This window comes from Micropterus dolomieu, linkage group LG20 (genome assembly GCF_021292245.1).
Source record: "Micropterus dolomieu isolate WLL.071019.BEF.003 ecotype Adirondacks linkage group LG20, ASM2129224v1, whole genome shotgun sequence".
NCBI lineage: Eukaryota > Metazoa > Chordata > Actinopteri > Centrarchiformes > Centrarchidae > Micropterus > Micropterus dolomieu.
In genome coordinates, this window is record NC_060169.1 from 26,728,073 (window position 1) to 26,746,743 (window position 18,671).

The 18,671-nt window shown below is 38.7% G+C and overlaps 1 protein-coding gene across 1 annotated transcript in view; it reads left to right on the top strand.

The window, feature by feature from the left end:
* Nucleotides 1-17,682, top strand: part of LOC123959129 (protein unc-13 homolog C-like) — a 125,649-nt gene extending 107,967 nt beyond the window's left edge. The window contains exons 25-30 of the mRNA XM_046033025.1: nt 1,719-1,778; nt 4,082-4,162; nt 7,331-7,478; nt 11,159-11,251; nt 12,892-13,051; nt 16,328-17,682. Coding sequence (XP_045888981.1) covers nt 1,719-1,778; nt 4,082-4,162; nt 7,331-7,478; nt 11,159-11,251; nt 12,892-13,051; nt 16,328-16,613 — 828 coding nt within the window. The 3' untranslated portion in view covers nt 16,614-17,682. The remainder of the gene's footprint in view (nt 1-1,718; nt 1,779-4,081; nt 4,163-7,330; nt 7,479-11,158; nt 11,252-12,891; nt 13,052-16,327) is intronic.
* Nucleotides 17,683-18,671: the final 989 nt, after the last annotated feature.

Sequence of the window (18,671 nt, forward strand, 5' to 3'; positions counted from 1 at the left end):
TTTTAAAGTAGATCCCGAATGATATGGAATTTTTAAGTCTGATACCGATTTCGATATTTGAGATTTTTTAAATCCAATAGCCGATATGTCAGCCGATATTGGTTTTTCCCCTTATTTTAAGAAACATAAACAAAGATTATCCCTAACGTTTTGTTATGTTGAGACCATACCAAGATACCATGACAGTATAAAAAGAAACTTTTTTATTGTTACAAATAGTACTTTGATCAGTAGATCAAGTACAACAAAATATATTAAGGTTTTGATAAATAAGAACAAAACTACAGAAAATTTTTGAAAATGTCTGATGTTATAAATTATAGAGTACTACTACTAATAAATATTAAAGTAAATAGTGTGTTGTGGGGGCCAGCAAAACAGAAACTATAAAAAAATACCTATATACTACTACTGCTACTAATAATAATAACATCGTATATCTCATCATCTCTCATGTCATTACTATAATAATAATGATAAATAGGGCTCTCCTACATAGGCAAATAATTAAATATATATTTTTTGTCATGCAATAGTTATTAATAGTTAGTACGAGAAACCATTTCAGAACCAGCACCTGGCTCTAAAACATATCGTCTATGATACAGTGACCCACAGGAAACACTGTTGTTTAATAAATGACCTTCTGCAACGTGGACCTGTAACTTTGAGATTTCACACTAACGTTTCACATTCAAACGAAGAGATAATGTTAGAGAACTTTGTTAGGCAGGAAGCCGTATTAGATACTGGTACATCTCACATTTATTCACAAGTCCGCTCTGGTTTAATCATTTCTGACACACTGATTGTAACTACAGATGAGCAGCTCAACGATATATTTAGAATACATCAAACACTATAATTTAATCACTCAGTAACGTTAGCGCCCCTCCAGTGATAAACATGGCATTCGCTCTGTGGCTAATTTAACAACGGGCAGCGTTAGCTGCTGTAAGTTATGTTTAATAATATTTAGAAGTGATAAACTATGAGAAATGAGAGGACCATTCACTAGAAGTGACGCACTGTTTCAGAATAAATACTATAACATTAAACATCCTGCTGTGACCCGGGAGGGTGCAGTGAAAAATGGGAAGGTTAGCAAGTCTGGTATGAATGTTTTCAGGAGAGGAGAAATGATGAGGGCTGTTTTTATTATTATCTAACTCATATAATTGAAGTGACAAATGACCAACTCACCGTGAACAGAGTGAGGGAGCTGAGCTACAGTAGCTCCAGCAGAGCCGGCTCTGAACTCCAGTAGACTGCGGTCAGCTGGTATTTTGTTCTGTGGTGCTGCAGTGTTGTTAACAGAGGAGCTGCAGCGCACCCACTGGTGTGCAAACTATGCAACACTCATGGCATGAGAGAAGGATCCAACTCTCTGTTTCTCTTTTTTAATAGTCATGTATCGGGTGTTATAAACGCCGATGCAGATATATCTGCAAGACCACTTATCGGCCTACAATATCTACAAAATGATAAATCGGTCAGGCTCTATTTGATAGCTATCATGTCAAGCATTGTTCAAACATTTTACTCTCTCTGCCACCTGCAGTTAGCCTAGCGCAGCTTTAAAACACAATTACAAGATTTTGCCCCTTTTGTCCCCAACATCTGGTGCTTATTTTGTTCTTATAATTTTTCTATAATTATCTTTTAAGTGTTTCCCTGTGTATTTTGCCATAACCGAACAATATCCGTCACTTCAACAGCAAGGAGCTCAGATGATCTTCAATGCTGCCAAGGACTTGGGACAGCTGTCCAAACTGAAGGTAATTTTTGGATGAACCCAAAGCAGGTGTTGCTAATCTCAGCACACTGTCTGAACCTTCTAGCGTCTCATTTCTAAAACGGATTCCTCAAAGCTTAGCCGACTCATCATCTCAGTAAAACATGCATTATGTCTACACACACAATGAGATTTCTAATTATGCTGAACGTGGATTATATATTATATTGTAAACAGTATATCAGAGGCATTATAGGTAATGCAGATATACACAAACTAAATGCACTACAGGGAACTCCCCACACTGCCATATATAAATATATTCCAATTTTAAATAGTCTCTTTGTAGCTAGTCAGATATGTAACTAAATATCAACATTAATAACAAAAATATAAAATAGATTTTAAATACATGTGTATAATTGTTTGGATGGAAATATACAAGTAGATGGATCAGTTACCAAGAGCACCTAACTTTGATTTACTTCAATTACAGATTTGGATAGAAGGATATGTCATTTGGAAGCATAGTCATGTAAGATACTGTAGGCTTTTGCATTGCACAGTGTAACTCATTGCAACACTAGCCAGGCTGGTATCTAATTGCCGATGTGACCGGAGGATGTTTTATCCCTCGAGCTCGGTGTAGTGAGGCGCTGGAATGGATCAGTGGTTACACTGTGGTTTCACTAACAACTGTGGTATGACAGTACCTCAGAGAGGTATTTTAGCTCAGTCATACACGGGCTGCAAGCTGAATGTGTTTTTAGCAGCATTTATACGAGTGTTTACCTGTTTGTGTGTTCGCACTGTTTGTATTGTGTGTGTCGGATGTCCTTAGAGGGCACATCTGGATACTGTACATCAGTGTACAGATGGTTTTGTTTCTGTTCTCTTCCAAACCACTGAAGTGGTTTATCATTTATGATAATAATTTTCAGTTCGCCATACCCAAATAATTTATATTCTGTATATTCTTTGACTTGAAGTTAATTGTGATGCTGGCTGTGTTGTTTGGTTACAATTAGTTACATCATATATTCTATTTTATTCTATTATTAATGTATGTGTGTAACAACATTTACTACAGGTGTTAACATGCAAAACGAATACCTGTCAAAGTGCTTTGACCTATGACCCATGTAATGGATTCATGGAACAGCAGAGTTACTCAGGCTGATATGTTGTTTGTCAGAGACAAATGATGCTGTGTGGGGACCACTTTGAAAATCACATCTTTCCATCTTCACAAATCTATGGTTATCTCTGGGTTACAATTATCTGGTTAAGCAAATATGTTTCAAAGGAGGATTTCTAGTGTTTTATCTGCTCTCTCTCCTAAATATGGTCAGAAGATTAATTTCTTTAAATGAATATACAGTTCTGTACTTACGAGAAATAATATCATCATTGTATTATCACACTCATGGGGAAAATGAAAACAAATTGAATCCAAAGAAAGGCCCTTTTTTCATCAAGTAACAAGCACAGTGTCCATACATCTTCACCATGGGGTTTTCATTAGAGAGAAGTAGTTCTTCCAGCCTGCAGCCGTTTGTTATTTTGGGGCTCACCATTACATTGTTATCCCGGGATGGGGAGATTACTGGAAGTGAGTCAATACAAATCAAGTGGGCCCAGTGCATTTTTGGCATCAAAACAGACAACATCTCAGCACAGATGTTGATTAAAGCATCTTTCATCTGACACCAGCTCTTTAAAATCTTTAAAACCAACTTGTAGCTGTTAAATCTATATCACATTCTGAATACAAAAGACATATATGTGTGTTTCATCTGATTTGAGGGAGGGGGTGTGCATTTTTGTTTTACACGTCTCTTCTAGTGTGGTTATGCTGATTAAATCTTAGCAACCAACCAAGCTCATGTTCACAGACTAGTCTGCTTTTGAGCACACGAGGGGAGAGACACATGAAACTGTGTAGAGTAGGACCAACGATTCTAGCAGTTTGCATCTGTGATTTAGTTTCTTCAGAACCCCTTTCATAAAACTTTAATGCCATTTTGCCTATGGCTTGTAAGGGAAACACCTGGGAAATAAGGTAGTGCCAGAAGTTATTTGCTGTAATCAATTCACAAATTAGGAAAACTTCAATTATAATTGACAAAAACATTTTTCATGGTTAAAATAGAATTTTTAGAGCTGGTATGAGACAGCAAGGCTAAAATGTATCATACATTCTGCAATTAACTGCAACTGTGTGCTGTTTTGCCTCACCTGGGTCAACGCTAGAGAAACATTTTAAAATTCAAAGCATCTGATTGTGACCTGTGTTCCTGTTTTGCCAACTGGTAAAGTGTTTGACTTGATCTCATTTCCCTCCAGGAGCATGTAATTCGAGAGGAAGCCAGAAGTTTGACCCCACGACAGTGCGCAGCCATGGACCTTGTGCTTCCCACCATCAAGGTGAGTTTCATGCTGATTTTACCGTTGGCCGTCCAGCAAGAAACACCTGGGCGGCTAAACTTGACCTTTAATAAAGACAAGAGAGCCACAGGAGGCATAGCAGAGCAGGGATGTGCAAATTGACTTAATTGAGAATTTTGTAAATCGATCTATTTTCCTTTGTTTTTAATATAATAGGTTGGTTAAAGCTGAAATCTAAATAATAATAATAATAATACATTTTATTTGTGGGCACCTCTCCTGCATTATTTCAAGCATTCATGCTGGATTTTAAGTGGATGTTTATATCCAGATGTTTGCATGCTGTAAAAGATCAATTTACAGTACAAGTATATCTTAAATGGAAACTAGAAGAGTGTACTCATTAGAGGGCAGATCTCCTACCGGCCTGGTATCACCAAATGGCATTTTGTGTGTTATCACAACGGCTTTTTTGCTTTTTGCGTGTTATTTTATCCCATTTAGTGACCTATGTTGTTCAGAGACGGCATGTCATTTTACACGTGAATATCTGAGAGGAAAAGTCAGGTGACTGGTAGTATAAAGAGCGACAAAGTCTGCGTGAATGGAGAGATGAATGGAGCGTCTAAACAGACACAGGACTTTCAACCAGGAGACCGCTGTCCGTGTCCCGTATGAAACCAGAAGTCAGTGTCGACTTATTTTAGCATGTGTAAGTAAATTAACAGACAAAGTATTTAATGTACGTACATTAAGTACATAATGTAACTGATGCAACTTATGTACTTACCAACCAGTTAAGAGTCAGCAGTCAATCTTAAAACAGAGCAGTCGATAAAATATGTATTTTTAAATCACCAAATCACCAAAATCATGAGAAGTCCTTGAGCGTACATAAATGTGCACAAAACATATTCGGTTGATGATGGATCCAGTGGCATGCGAGATTAGCTGTGCACACTAACGCCCACAAACACATGATCAAATGCATGATCCCTAAAGTCTTAGGCCTAGTGGAGATTAAAAAAACACACACTGTGCGCACGAGTATTTTTTATTTTAACATCATCAGACTAAAAGAGAGAGAAATTTTTTTCACTGTCACCTCAAAATTGCAAGAGACTTGTAACAGAGGCTGGTATAAATTGTTCAGAATATCCACTTTTTGTTTGTGCTTGTATCTCTCTTGATATTTTTTGATGAGACACAATGTAGTTTCAAGAAGACCCAAATTAAAGTACTGTCAACAAGCCTGAAAGAAAGCACCATTATACTTTTAAAAACAAATGGCACTAGGCTAGTCTAGACCCATCTGAGGATAATCAATATCCTGGAATATGGAGAGATGCTCAACGCCTGTTAGGAAAAGAAAGCGTGAAATGCAGCAATGTTAATTTACTGCCATTTGTTGTTAAGGGATATGAGACAATTTCAAGACCACAACTCTGTTCTACAGGGACAAGAGGAGAGTTATGGTGAGATGCCACTGGGGGAACACTGCATCATAAAGTGCTGAGAAAAATAATTGATTCTGTTGTCTCCAAGGAAACTACCTGTAGGTTTAGATCAATCATGTTGTTGGAATTTCTTTTCATCATTATTCCAATGAGGACAGTCAATTAGCACAGTTAAATAGTGCCTAAGGAAAGTTGACTGATCAGATCAACAAATGCTGTGCAGAGGGTTACTTGCATCATATTATTCATATTGCAGGCACAACAGCTTTAAATCTTTAATCTACAAAAGACAAAAAATGGTGCACTGGAGTAGAACCAAATATACTGTAAATATTAACTACTACATATATGTATTGTTGGCTACTAGTTTTAGACTAGTAATGGTAAGGTACATACTAAGGAGCTAAACACATGTAATTGCAGTAAAGTGGCAAATGCCGTCAGCACACAAGCAAGGATTATAAAGTCTACTTAGTAAATAAACCACTTTATCTAGATATACTACTACTAGTATGTACATTTTGTGATTATCCCACTGAAAATATTTAATCCAGACTGAACTTTGAACCGATGAAAACTAATCGGTAGGATAATGGGTAAATGCACCGTCCCATAGAAAAGTGCCTAAGATGTCATGCAGTCATGGTGCATTTAATTTATTCCGGATAATGCATCATTTGTTCCTTTCTTTGAACTCTGACCTGGAAGTGATTGTAGAAAAAAGGCAGCTGTCTCACAAAATCCAGTAGAACGATATCATCACATACATTAGGCTACGATTAGCCTTGGTTTCAGTGTTCATTTGTGAGAGAAAGCATGAACCTTTATTCATAAAACATATTTATTGTTTGCTGTAGGCTAGGTTTGGATCAATTAAATGCAGTTTCCCATTTAGTGTGTGCGATTATATTTTCTTGCTTTTGATAATCTCCACCCATGACTCACCCCCTGTGTGCCAGATTATGTAAAAGTCACCGGAGGCACGTGTCAGTCAAATTTTGTAACTCATGAGTCATTAGCAAGGCATAAAACAGTGCCTCCTACTGTGCTGAGGCACAGTTACTCAACAACACAAAAAAGTGATTCTGATGAAGATGGTGTGGCTCAAATATCACCTGACTGCTATATACAATCCTATGTCCATCGACTGTAGTATTCTTTTTTGTCCAGTGCCTGTATGGATATGAGATTAGTGTGTATCAACTTTTTAACTTTACCACAACAGACCCTACACTAACTCTGCAAATACTCCTTCGTTCCTGTAATGATCATGTGTTACAGAAGAACGCTACCTAAACCCATAACAAACCCAAAAGAATAATGGCTATAAAGGGTTTAGAAATGTGTGTCCAAGTTCCTCTCATCTTTTCTCTTCAGCAACATCTCCTTTCTTAATAAGGTCTGTCCACAGCCACCCTCCCACCTTCCACATGTAGGAGTGGTGACAGCATTTGAAAAGAAAGCAAAGCCTTGTCTGTCCTCAGCTATCAGGCTTATCAGCACAAATGGGCATTAACCACCCAAGCATGGATTTCAGATTTAAATACATAGTAATTAGCTACAATGGTGGCTATTACTGCTGTCTCTTGTCTGGTCTCTTTATTTGTCTCCTCCGCCTTATAAAATGTATACTGTCCATGTAATCCTAGGCTATTCTCTCAGCCAACTGTAACCTGTTGTTGTGTATAAACTCAAAAGTGTTGTTCAGAGTTATTCTGAAGTATCTGTTTCTGCTCTTTTTTTTTTTCAGCAATACTTCCATGCTGGAGGAAACGGGCTGAAGAAAACATTCCTTGAAAAGAGCGCCGATATGAAATCCCTCAAATATGCTCTCAGCCTTTACACTCAACCTACAGATGCCTTGATCAAGAAATATATATGCACCCAAACCTCTCAAGGTAAGGAGGTCATGCTCAATTAGGTTTGAGTTCAGGTTAGGGCTTGCAGATTAATCAAATTTCATTTTTAATTATGATTTTGGATTTCAACAATTATGAAAACAACATAATCAAGATAAAATGTTTATTGTGCTGTTTTGTCCAATGAGTCAATGAGTAATCATATAATCGTGATCTCAATATTGGCAAAAATAATCGTGATTATGATTTTTTACCATAATTGAGCCGCCCTATTTCAGGGAGTGGAATTACCACGGCATTCAAATACTGAAAAGCTTTTGAGGTTAATAGCTGTTTTCTTTTTCCATAAAAAGTGTCTTACATGGGTAGGTTCAGACAAAAAGAATTGGTGCTGATAGCAGAGTTTCAGGAGAGGGACCACACATCAATGACGTCACTCCCGGCATTTCCATAAATACCCACACATCCCATCTCCTCTTCTTCGCTCTCACATTCTGTATCCCTCCCACCGACCCCTTTCTCTGTCTAGTCTCCTCTCCATGGGGTTTCCTTCTTCCTCTCCATAGAGTTATAGGGGGTCCGTCGTGCCCGGGTGCTACGGCCGATTCCTCAATTGTAGCTTCCCCACAACACTTTCGAATGTCTAGTCAGCCACGGCAAGCCTCGTACATCTTTCTGTTTTGTTCAATAAATGAATAAATCATTTAATCATATCTGTTGATTGTGGTCCTTGCTATTGAAAGCTGCTGTAAAGGCAAGACATGTAAGAAAGACCAAGTGAGGCTAAAAGATGCTTAGATTGTGAAAGTTGCTAGAAAGGTGTGATAAAAACACAGATTGTGTATACTTTTGTGCAGCAGCACATTAGCACGTTCTCTAGACCCTAGTTAGTGAACATATTCAAATTAAATCTTATAAACTTGATACATATGTCTGCAGCTTTTCACTACTATAACCGTATAGTCTTAAAAGCTGGGGTAGGTAATGTTGGAGAAACTGGCAATGTATCCACCGGAAAATTCCTACCCCCTCTCTTCAGGCCTCCCTTCAAAATCCCCAAAACACATTTTCATGCGCAATGAGTGCATGGGCAGAGTACGCTAAGGTAGACAATGGTCAGATAGGTAGGTAGACAGGCAGGTAGGTAGGCCAATCATTTCATTTTGCATGAAATGATTGGCATCCTTATTACAGTCCTGTGAGAATTTCAACAAATATAACAAAAAATATAAAACATATACCATATATATAAAATGTATATTTTAAAATGCTACTGAATTCATTACCTACCCTTGCTATAAGCGATAAGTGAGGAGGAAAGTCTTATCTTAGCTTTCTTTACATTACAGAATGTGCGTCCTGAGAATGTCACTGTGTCACTTTATTTTCTATAGGCTTTTGTGTGCAGTGGACATTGCAGTAATGGCATCAGCCCATTAACTGTATAACTCTTTTTCACTGAAGAAAAAAATAAACAAAAAACAAATAGGCTGAGTTATCTGTGGCCTCTTCACTCCACACCCTGAAGGGCTTGAATGCTCCCATGCTCTTTTTCTCCGTCTCACTCTCATTAGAACCACTGTCATGACAACTGAAATACAGTATATGTGTAGTGTAAATGCATAAATTCCCTCTCTCTTCTTTCTCTCCATCATCACCGTCTGACTTTTATGTGTCTCATTCATCTGTCACTATATGGAACTTTTCCTCCTATCACTCTCTGTAACAAGGCTGAAATACCTTCAGGTGTCCGGAGAGATTCGAGAGGGAATTCAGTCCAGTTGGGAGTTCAAGCTTTATGCTCCTGTTTGCCTCAGTGTGTTCAGCCTTGCAGAACGCTGCCTGAGCAGACAGCAGGAAACAGAATAGCAATGGGAGAAAGCCAGGCAGCCAGCAGGCCCAACCAGCGTGCTTGCTCTCAGTGACTGGCAGATGGGCAGTGTTTCACTGTGTGCTATTTTGAGATTGTTCTTTAGATTTTTCCTCTTTCTCTCTCATCCCATCCCTTCCCCCCTTCTGAGTTGACACCATGTCGTCGCTATCTAACTGAGGTGGTCTAATGTGATGTCTATAACTGGGCGTATTGAGGTAGATAATGTGCATTAGGTCAGTAAACAGTGTGGGGATGTGCTGATGCTTGATGTAGCACAGTGGACAGTGTTTCATTAATCACCAACCCCTGTGCTCTGGCAGCGACACATTTAGACCACGGCATGCACTAGTCTATTCCTGCGCTTGGATGCATACATGTCTTTCTGTTTGTTAGGGAGCAAGTTGAGGTAGTATAGCTGCTTTGTGTTCTTCATACAGTAATTTCATGTGAATATTTCACAGCTTTCTGCTTATTAAGTAATCTTGTGTGGGTTATGGGCAACACCTTGGTTGTTGGAAACATGTGATGAATTAAACTGCAACTCTGCAACAATTAATACCTTCTACTCACCTTTCTTATCTGTTGGTTCCTTTTGTTAACAGTTTTCTCACTTAATCTGCTGACCCACCTTTCTGGCACATTTGTTTTATCTACTTCTGCTTTCCTTTATCTTCCTCATGTATCATTCATCTTACTCACACTCTGTTCTCCCAGGTTCCTCAAACTGCCCATTCCAGTGTCTGCTGTGTACATGTCAATTTACTATTTCATAAAGGCACTAACTGTCTCGTCTCTGACTCCACTCAAAAAACAGGCAGAATGTTAATATTTATTACATTATTTCAGCCGGTAGCTGAGATAAATGTGCCATGGCATTGCTCTGTTAATTTCCCACAAGTCCAGGGCTTAATTGTGCAGCAGCAATGTTTTTGCGCCCTCCCCCCAGCCTCTCAGAGCATCATTACAATAAATCAGGAGGCTTGTTTCTTCATTACCAGCTATAATGGACACTGCATGTTTGGCACATATTGATTAGCTATTGGATCAACATGCCCCTTCATCAACCACATCGGCATTTGCCTTCCAGTGTTCAACATCTGTTTGTCCCGGGTTGGATGAAACACAAGGCAGTGTTTAGAGGCAGCTGAAATGGGCAGGGATTCCTGCATCAGGCAATGTGAGACACATGGTCAGCAATCAATTCTAATTGGTTCCTGGCAACAACACGTTGCTATTTGATTCAAATTGTAATGCTCACGTAACAGTGCCCAAAAGGGCATTTCCTCCTTTACACTCTTGTCCCATCTTTACCTTTCTGATGCATTGTTTCCACTTGTCTGCATGCAGTCAAATCCAGTGTTTTGTTTGTATTTCTGTCGAGCTGAACAGTTTGATGATTTCATTGTGTAGAACATTATTTATTTAGTGCATCCTTTCACACCAGCTGCCTCCTCTATGGCCTTCAAACCAGTATTTATTTCATTTTTCTTGTTTTTCTTCTTGTTGTTCTCATTCAGCTTCAAGCTAAAGGAAACCCTGTGCCTGCTACTGGGCTGCCATGGGGGTGAAATCAAGTGTACTCCTCTACTGTATTTTTTGGGTTTAGTTTTCTAGCTTTGACATACAGAGAGGCGTTTTATTACAGTTCTTTTTGGATCAATTTCTGTATACCTCAACTACAAAAAAAAGCTGCACCCACAGTTTTGGATTCTGTCCTTTCATCCTGTCTCTGTTTCCTGATCTCTCTGTTTCTCTCCGTGGCTCCCACTCTGCCACTCCTCCATTCTCTCTGATTTTCATTATGCCGCTTTCCAATTCTCCTGTTGTTGTTTTGGTGTGTGTCCAGGTCAGTCATCCAACGGATCGGTGGGGGAGGTGTCAATGCAAGTGAATCTCATCTCTCACCCTGGCACTGGAGAGCACAAAGTCAGCGTGAAGGGTGAGATTTTTCCTATACCCAGTGGCCTGCTTTTTTGTCATTTCTATTCAAATATATTCACACCTGCAAATGTTCACCATGGACAGCTCATGGTGATAATCTCATTTTGGGCGATAGTGCTGCTGGGCCACAATCAGCAGCATTGTTGTAAAGTCATGGAGCTTGCTTTAGGGAAACAAATGAGGAAATTAACATCTGAAAGATTGCTGATGACATCATTTAAGTAGGAGGTTGTACTGTAGGTTTCTTTTCTGTTCTTGTAGAGGAGATAAAAAAGTTGTGGCTTAGCCCAATACTCGCTCTATGGATAGCAATGTTGATCTGTCAGCCAGTCCACCAGTTTGGACCCGAGTGAAATACCTCAATAAAACATTTGATGGATTTCTGACATGATTTGTGTTCCTCAGAGGATGTTTCCTATCTGAGGTACCCCCCAATTGTTATAACTTTGGTGATCCCTTAACTTTTCACCAAGTGCCATCATCAGATCAACATTTAATATTCTTTTACTAAATACCGGCAAAACTAATGACATTCCCATCAGCCTCCCATGTACTTTGTGTAGTCTTAAATGGCAAATGTTAGCATGCTAACACTCTAAACTAAGGTGGTAAACATAATACCTGCTTACCATCAGCATGTTAGCATTGTCATTGTGAGCATAGCTCAAAGCACCACTGTGCCTCAGTACAGCCTCACAGAGCCAATCATGGCTGTAGACTCCTAGTCTTGTTTCAGACTTTTCACTAACTGAGTGTATATATGATACTACTCATTTTAATCAAAGTACAAATAATTGCATTTACTTGTTCAGATATCAACTGCAGATTTTATGCATTTATATCATTAATTTAATTTTTTTATTCTGGAGAAAACAATTTGCAAAACAATTCTTGTTTACTTGTATAAATGAGCACTACTGTTTTTTGAAGTCCATTTCTTTCATTTCACACATGTTGATTTTTTTTTTCTAAATGTCATCAACAAAAGCTAAAAATAATCACCCCTATAGCTGCAATGACTTCTGTTCTGTTCTGCAGTAGCACTTTATGCACTGTAGCCAGCAATCAGCTATAATCAGCTAGCAGCAGTAACTTGCCAGTTAGGTTACTATGGCAATCATATGTTTCTATTAAAGGAAAATCCATTATTAAAGGAGGAAGAACTGCAGTTTAGGTTTTTTGTATTTGTTTTCTACACTTGTCTATTTCTGTGTGATTTTTCTACATTTCACAGAATTACTTTGGCAATCACCACAGAACTAAATGCAAAACCCCCCAAAACACTGCGCAATGGTCTGTTGTTTTTCTTTTTTAATGTTGGTGCAAAACAGTCTGCAAGTTTGATTTGTTGGCACTGACATCCAAAGATGTTTACGATTAATATTCCTGATAAGTGCAAATGTTTCTGCTATCAAATTCCATTGTACTTGCTCTGACAGTATCTTAGCATAACATTTTCTACAATTAGCCAGTTATCTGTGGGAATAAGATAAATATACTTGCCAAAATAGAAAATAGGGCCAGGAATACACCAGGGCCAGGAGTGTTTTTCAGCATTAGTGTCTGTCATAGATTTTCCTATATTTCTAATAAACAATATCCGATGTTGCTGATTATTATTTTCTCTGCATTTCTCAGTGGTCGCAGTGAACAACCTCATCTGGCAAACCAACGCCATGTTCCGGCCATTTGTAGAGGTTAACGCCGTGGGACCACATCTGGCAGACAAGAAGCGCAAATTCAGCACCAAGACCAAGAATAACAATTGGTCACCAAAGTACAATGAAACATTCCAATAGTGAGTAATCGTGCTTCCTTTGTTTTAGTTAAAGAGTTTCTATATTATTTAGGATATTATCATTATTTGCAGCATTTTACCCACCTGCATACAATTTACAATATAGTGTGCAACATTCTGTATCTTAAATGCTGCTGTACCTTCAAACTAGTTTTTTAATATGCTAACTGCACAGTACAGAAGAGCCTCCAGCAACTTAGGGCCCGTGTCCACCAAAAAGTTTTTTCTGGAGGCCAGGGTCTTTTTTCAATTCATTGCAATGGGAGGGACACATTTTTATAGACGGGTTTCTGTGCAACGTCACACCCGAGAGTTGCGCGCAACCAGGGGGCAGAAAGCAGCATTCTGTCCTCGCTGCACATCAGTTTAAACGGCATATCTAGCTGCAGTGTTGGGCAAATTACTCAGACATTGTAATGACTAACTTTTTACTTATTACTCATTTAAAAAGTAATAATATTACTTTACTTATTAATGGGTATTAAAAGTACATAGTCACGTTACTCATTCTGTTACAATGACTTTCAACCACAGCAATCCATAAAAGTGACGGGAAACCTGTTCAGCAATGTATTTTAGATATGAATCCACTTTATTGGAACAATAATTAAGCTGAGGACTCAACAACCAGACGAACTGAAAACACATGATACAGCATCCTCTGGTCTGAGGCTGCATCATATAGGCTATTAAAAAATAATTAAAAAACAAAGCAGGTCTTTCCCGACATTTTAACTGATTCCATATTCATAACAGCATCAATGAGTATGATTTTTACAGTACATAACATTTCTTAACCTCACTGGCTGAAATAGAAAAAACAAAGCAAGTCTCTCCCGACTTTTTAAACTAATCACGTGACGTTATCCATAACAGCATCAATGAGGATGATTTTTACGAAGCATATAAAGTTTTTTAACGCCACTGTCTGAGATAAAAACAAACAATTAAGCAAGTGTCTTGACTTTTGAACTAACGTTACTGTTTTGCACATGCATTTATAAGGGAAGTATTGCGTGCTTTTACAAAACACAATACGTTGATTAATGCCCATCTCTCCTGCTGAGTGGATGCGTCACTGGCAGTAACGTTAGCTGCCGGAGTTTCTCTCTACAGGCTAAGTTTCACGTTGCTTTAGCAGATGCTTCAATACAAAATTGTTCATGGTTGAAAGCTTTTTGCTGGTCTCACAACGTTTACAGAAGACCATGTTCTTTGCATCTCTGAGTGTGACACAGCTATGTTAGGCCTAATGGCAGTGTTTCAGCCTTTTCTTCATGCAGAGCAAGGGTCAGAGCATGTAGACCTAAGCCTACTTGCAGCACATCACCTCCACAGATATTATGTATTATAGCAACCAAAGCGCCTCAACCAAAAAAACGCTGCACCTCCAAAGCACACCCTAGCGCTCCCAGCCTGGCATTTTCAGCTGGTAAAAATGCTTTGGTTACAGTAGCCATGTTTCCATCAATGTTTTTTAATGCACATTTTGAAGTATCGCATTATAAGAGGTTGATGGAAACAGCAAAATTCTGAAAAAAAAATAATTTTAAATTTCGCAAAAAGGTTTTTACACCAACTTGAAGTGGTTTTTGCCTTTGTCGAAAACCAGTTAATGCGCTAAATGGGAGAAATACTTTTGCCGAATAAGTTCTGACGTAGCAAACTTGTAACTCGCGTCTGATAAGCTGTTTCCGCTGTCTGTGTCTTACTGGATATTTCCATAATGTGCAGAGACATGGCTGGAAGCAGTTTGCCCGCTTGAAACATGTTCCTGAGGACCAAATGCCATCAGTTCCATGCAGCTGGTTTTGTTTCTGATTTGGAACCCATATGTCTTGTATATTACAGCCATGTGTAACATCAACTGACGTAACTACACTTTCCTAGCCTGGTTTATTTGCTCCAAACCAGCTGATGGAAATGCACGTTTCCCATTTACTTTTTTTTTCGCTTAAAATTCACATTACAATTAGATGGAAACATGCCTAGTATATACCATATAATACTTGCAATACCTTACAGTTGAAGTCCTTCAATTGTTCTAAGCCAGTGATACTCAACTTACAGCCCGCAATAGGGTGCCAGGTGGCCTTCCATTTTTTTATTCACAATGAAAATAAATTGATTCACACTGAAACTACCAAAAAGACTGCAGTTCACCAAATGGCCATTTGAGACTGGCTCCCATAGTGAGTCTGTCTCCATGTTCCAGCAAAAATAATCATGTTTACAGCCTGGTACAAAGCACAGTTTTGGTCTCTAGAGTTAATTTTCCCATTCATGAAAACTGTATAGGGAGCAAATTTTTATATAACTCACCTGATTTGTTATTATATTAAGGCTTAAAGTAATGCGTGGTTGTTGTGAGTGACAGGTGGGTGCCATGTAAACCTGTTGCTTTGTCAGCTGTAGTCTGAACACACCATTAGGTAGAAACCCTCGCTATTCCCTGGCTCCAACCGCTCATTAAAATGCGGTCACCTCTGGCCCAAAACAAACAAGATGGCGATGGCCATAATGACAACCTTGATGCTTCAAAACTGTTGTCCACAAATCAATGGGTGACGTTAGTAAATGTTCAATTTCACTTGGGAAGTTGCATATTAGCCTATCAGTGATCTCTGCAGTGTGCAGAAAGGGTGACACTTTCTGCGAAAAGTTAATGTACACCTGATGCGTATGGCAAATGGGAGAAGTTTGGCTTCAGAAAACTTCACCAAAAATACTTGTTAAAGTTTAGGAACAGGTCATGGTTTGGGATGAAATAAAAAATCAAGGCTTGACTTTTGGTTTCACACGGGACACCAACAGACACTTCTGGGAGAAAGTCCTTTGTCTGACCCATCAATCTGCCCCGACCTCCTCCCTACAGGGACTCTGTCCCTGGCCCCTGGCTTTGTGTCATTTTGTGTAAGTGGCTCATGGGCAAATCAAGTTGAGTATCCTTGTTCATATCAAAGAATAGAATGCAATTACTTTACCAGCACTTCTGCTCATTGCATTGAAACTGTAGAAGGAAGTCAAGAGAATGCTTTAGCAATCCTAGCATAGACTTGTGCCCTATTTGTCCATTTAGTACAGGCTACTTTTAAGTGGCTTAAAAACTGCTTGACAGTATCTGAACTGTCATGTTATGGTAAACCCTACATTTTTATGATCTATGCAGGTTGAACAATTTCTAAACTTATTGAATACTACAGTAGAGTAAAACATACTCTACATATTTGAACTCTTGAGTTTGACCTTTCTGATCTCACCGTGTCATTTCTCCAGTGTTCTAAGTAATGAACATGGTCCAGAGGCGTACGAGCTGCACGTCTCAGTAAAGGACTACTGCTTTGCCCGCGAGGACCGTGTCATCGGCATGACGGTCATCCAGCTCCGAGAGCTGGCGGACAAGGGCAGCTGCTCCGCCTGCTACCCCCTGATGAAGAGCATCTCCATGGACGAAACTGGCCTCACCATCATGAGGATACTCTCTCAAAGGACCAACGATGAGGTGGCCAAGGAGTTTGTGCGTCTCAAGACAGACACACGCTCGGCAGAGGAAGTGTCGTAATGTGGAGCAAAAATGCAGTATTAAAAATTGTTGTGTTGTCTTAGGTGAGAGATAAAGAGAAAAAGGAGAGAGCAGTAGCAACAGTTGTTCTTTCTGGATAGCTGGAGAATGAGATTGTCCAAAGAGAAGCCGAGAAGGCACAAATGTGGCAAGGCAGCAAGACAGTGAGAGAGAGAGTTGTGTTTGTTTGTTTGTTTTTGTGCATGTGCGTAAAACATCTGTTGGAATGTTCATTTTAAAACTACAGTATGTACAAGTGTTTACTTACCGTATGCTTACTATTAAGTACTATATTCTACGAGTTATGTTAACGAGACATGAAATACCTTTTGTACAACATTTAGTCTTTTTGAACAGAGATTTGTTCCAATAAAGTGCCAAACCAGTGAAAAAAGAACAAAACCAACGTATATGAATTATGGTGAACTTTGTATGTTTGAAATTTGCTCAGTTATTTTGTCCGGTGTAAGTCATTTTCTGACCGTGTGGCGTTTTGATTGTTGCAAAGTCTTTCATTTTGCACCCTCGTTTTTTGGCTTCACGTTCTTCCACACGGCACTGTTGTGCATGTCCTCTTCTCGGTCATGTCTCTCCCATGATTCCACAGTGACCACCGAGCAGGGTCCTGTCCCCTTGCCTTCAAACTGTTTGTATTTTAAGTCGACCTGAAAATAGACCATGTTTTTTTAAATGGCGATGACTGCTATGTAAACCTTCATAGGTGTTTGTAATTTTATAACCATGACAACAATGACGACAGTCACCAGTGCTAACAGTCTTAGCAAAAAGGATGGAAATGTTTTCTTTTTCTTTGGCTTTTTGTTCCTTCTTTTTGGCCATCAGCTTCCAGCCTTTCTGAATGACCACTGTGAACATGAGCTTTGGAAGGCAAGCTTACATGACATTGCTGACAGTTTGATATTATTGTTTCATATTTTTCCGATAACTTTGTTCCTGATAAACTGCCAAAGTTACATAAAATATTTGTACAAAAGCAATCCATTACATGTATGAAGATATATATGTACATGTGATCTATTACTTTTTCAATGCTTAATATTTGATTATTGATAGGGTGGTACTAAGATTTTATTTTTTTTATTTCCTGTGAAGCTGTTAACCAATATGAAAGTTGCACATGCTACTTTACACATTAGTTATATCAGCTTCTGTCACTGGAATTATTTTTCTTCATAAAGGAAAGAGTCTAACATTTGGTAAATATGCAACATTCCTATGTATTGCACTGATGGCGAATTGTATGTCATGTAAATATATTTAGTGAGATATTGTACAAAAGTCTACTTTTCTTCAATGTGCATAAAGTATGTGCAAATGTGTTAAAACATCTGGGTTATTTTGAACAATCTTCCTGTAAGCATCCGATCATTTCTGAGGTCATTTTGCAATTGAATCTTCAGGTTCAGGTAAGTAATTAGAACTAACCTGCCAACTGATATTCATACAAATTCATTGCACCTGCTTTCTTGCATTTTGTGTTGAGAGCTACAATATGAAAATGAAAAGATATTATCTACTTTTGGGGAACAGTTTGCACAAAGTTTGCATACAATTCTGTCATGAACTGTATGCGTTATTCAGTTGCATCCAAAGTGGCTCAGGCTCAGCAAATCAGCAACCAATTAATGCCATTAAGAGGAAAAATAAGCTGTGTTCAACGTGAAAATTATTTTTTTAATAAATTATTTTAAAATAATATAACCTCTTAAAAAGTATTCCAACAATTTAACATGACTTTTCATAACTTTGGAAGTCACGATGGATAGGGTGTATAAAAAGGATAAAAAACGATGCAGGACAGAACCAGAGGTCATCTTTTTTATTTAGAAACTTGGTGCCTACGTTACCCACAATTCAACTCGACTGACAGTCAAGGTGTAGCAGGCTAGTAGCAGCTAACGTGGCTTCAAGTTACTAGTCTCAAGCAGAGATGAGGAGCGGGCAACAGAGGTCTGGTAAGGTCACTTCTTTGCATTTTCCAACCATCATCACTTGAGGCATACTTCACACTGCTCCCTCTGGATCCATCAAAGGCTT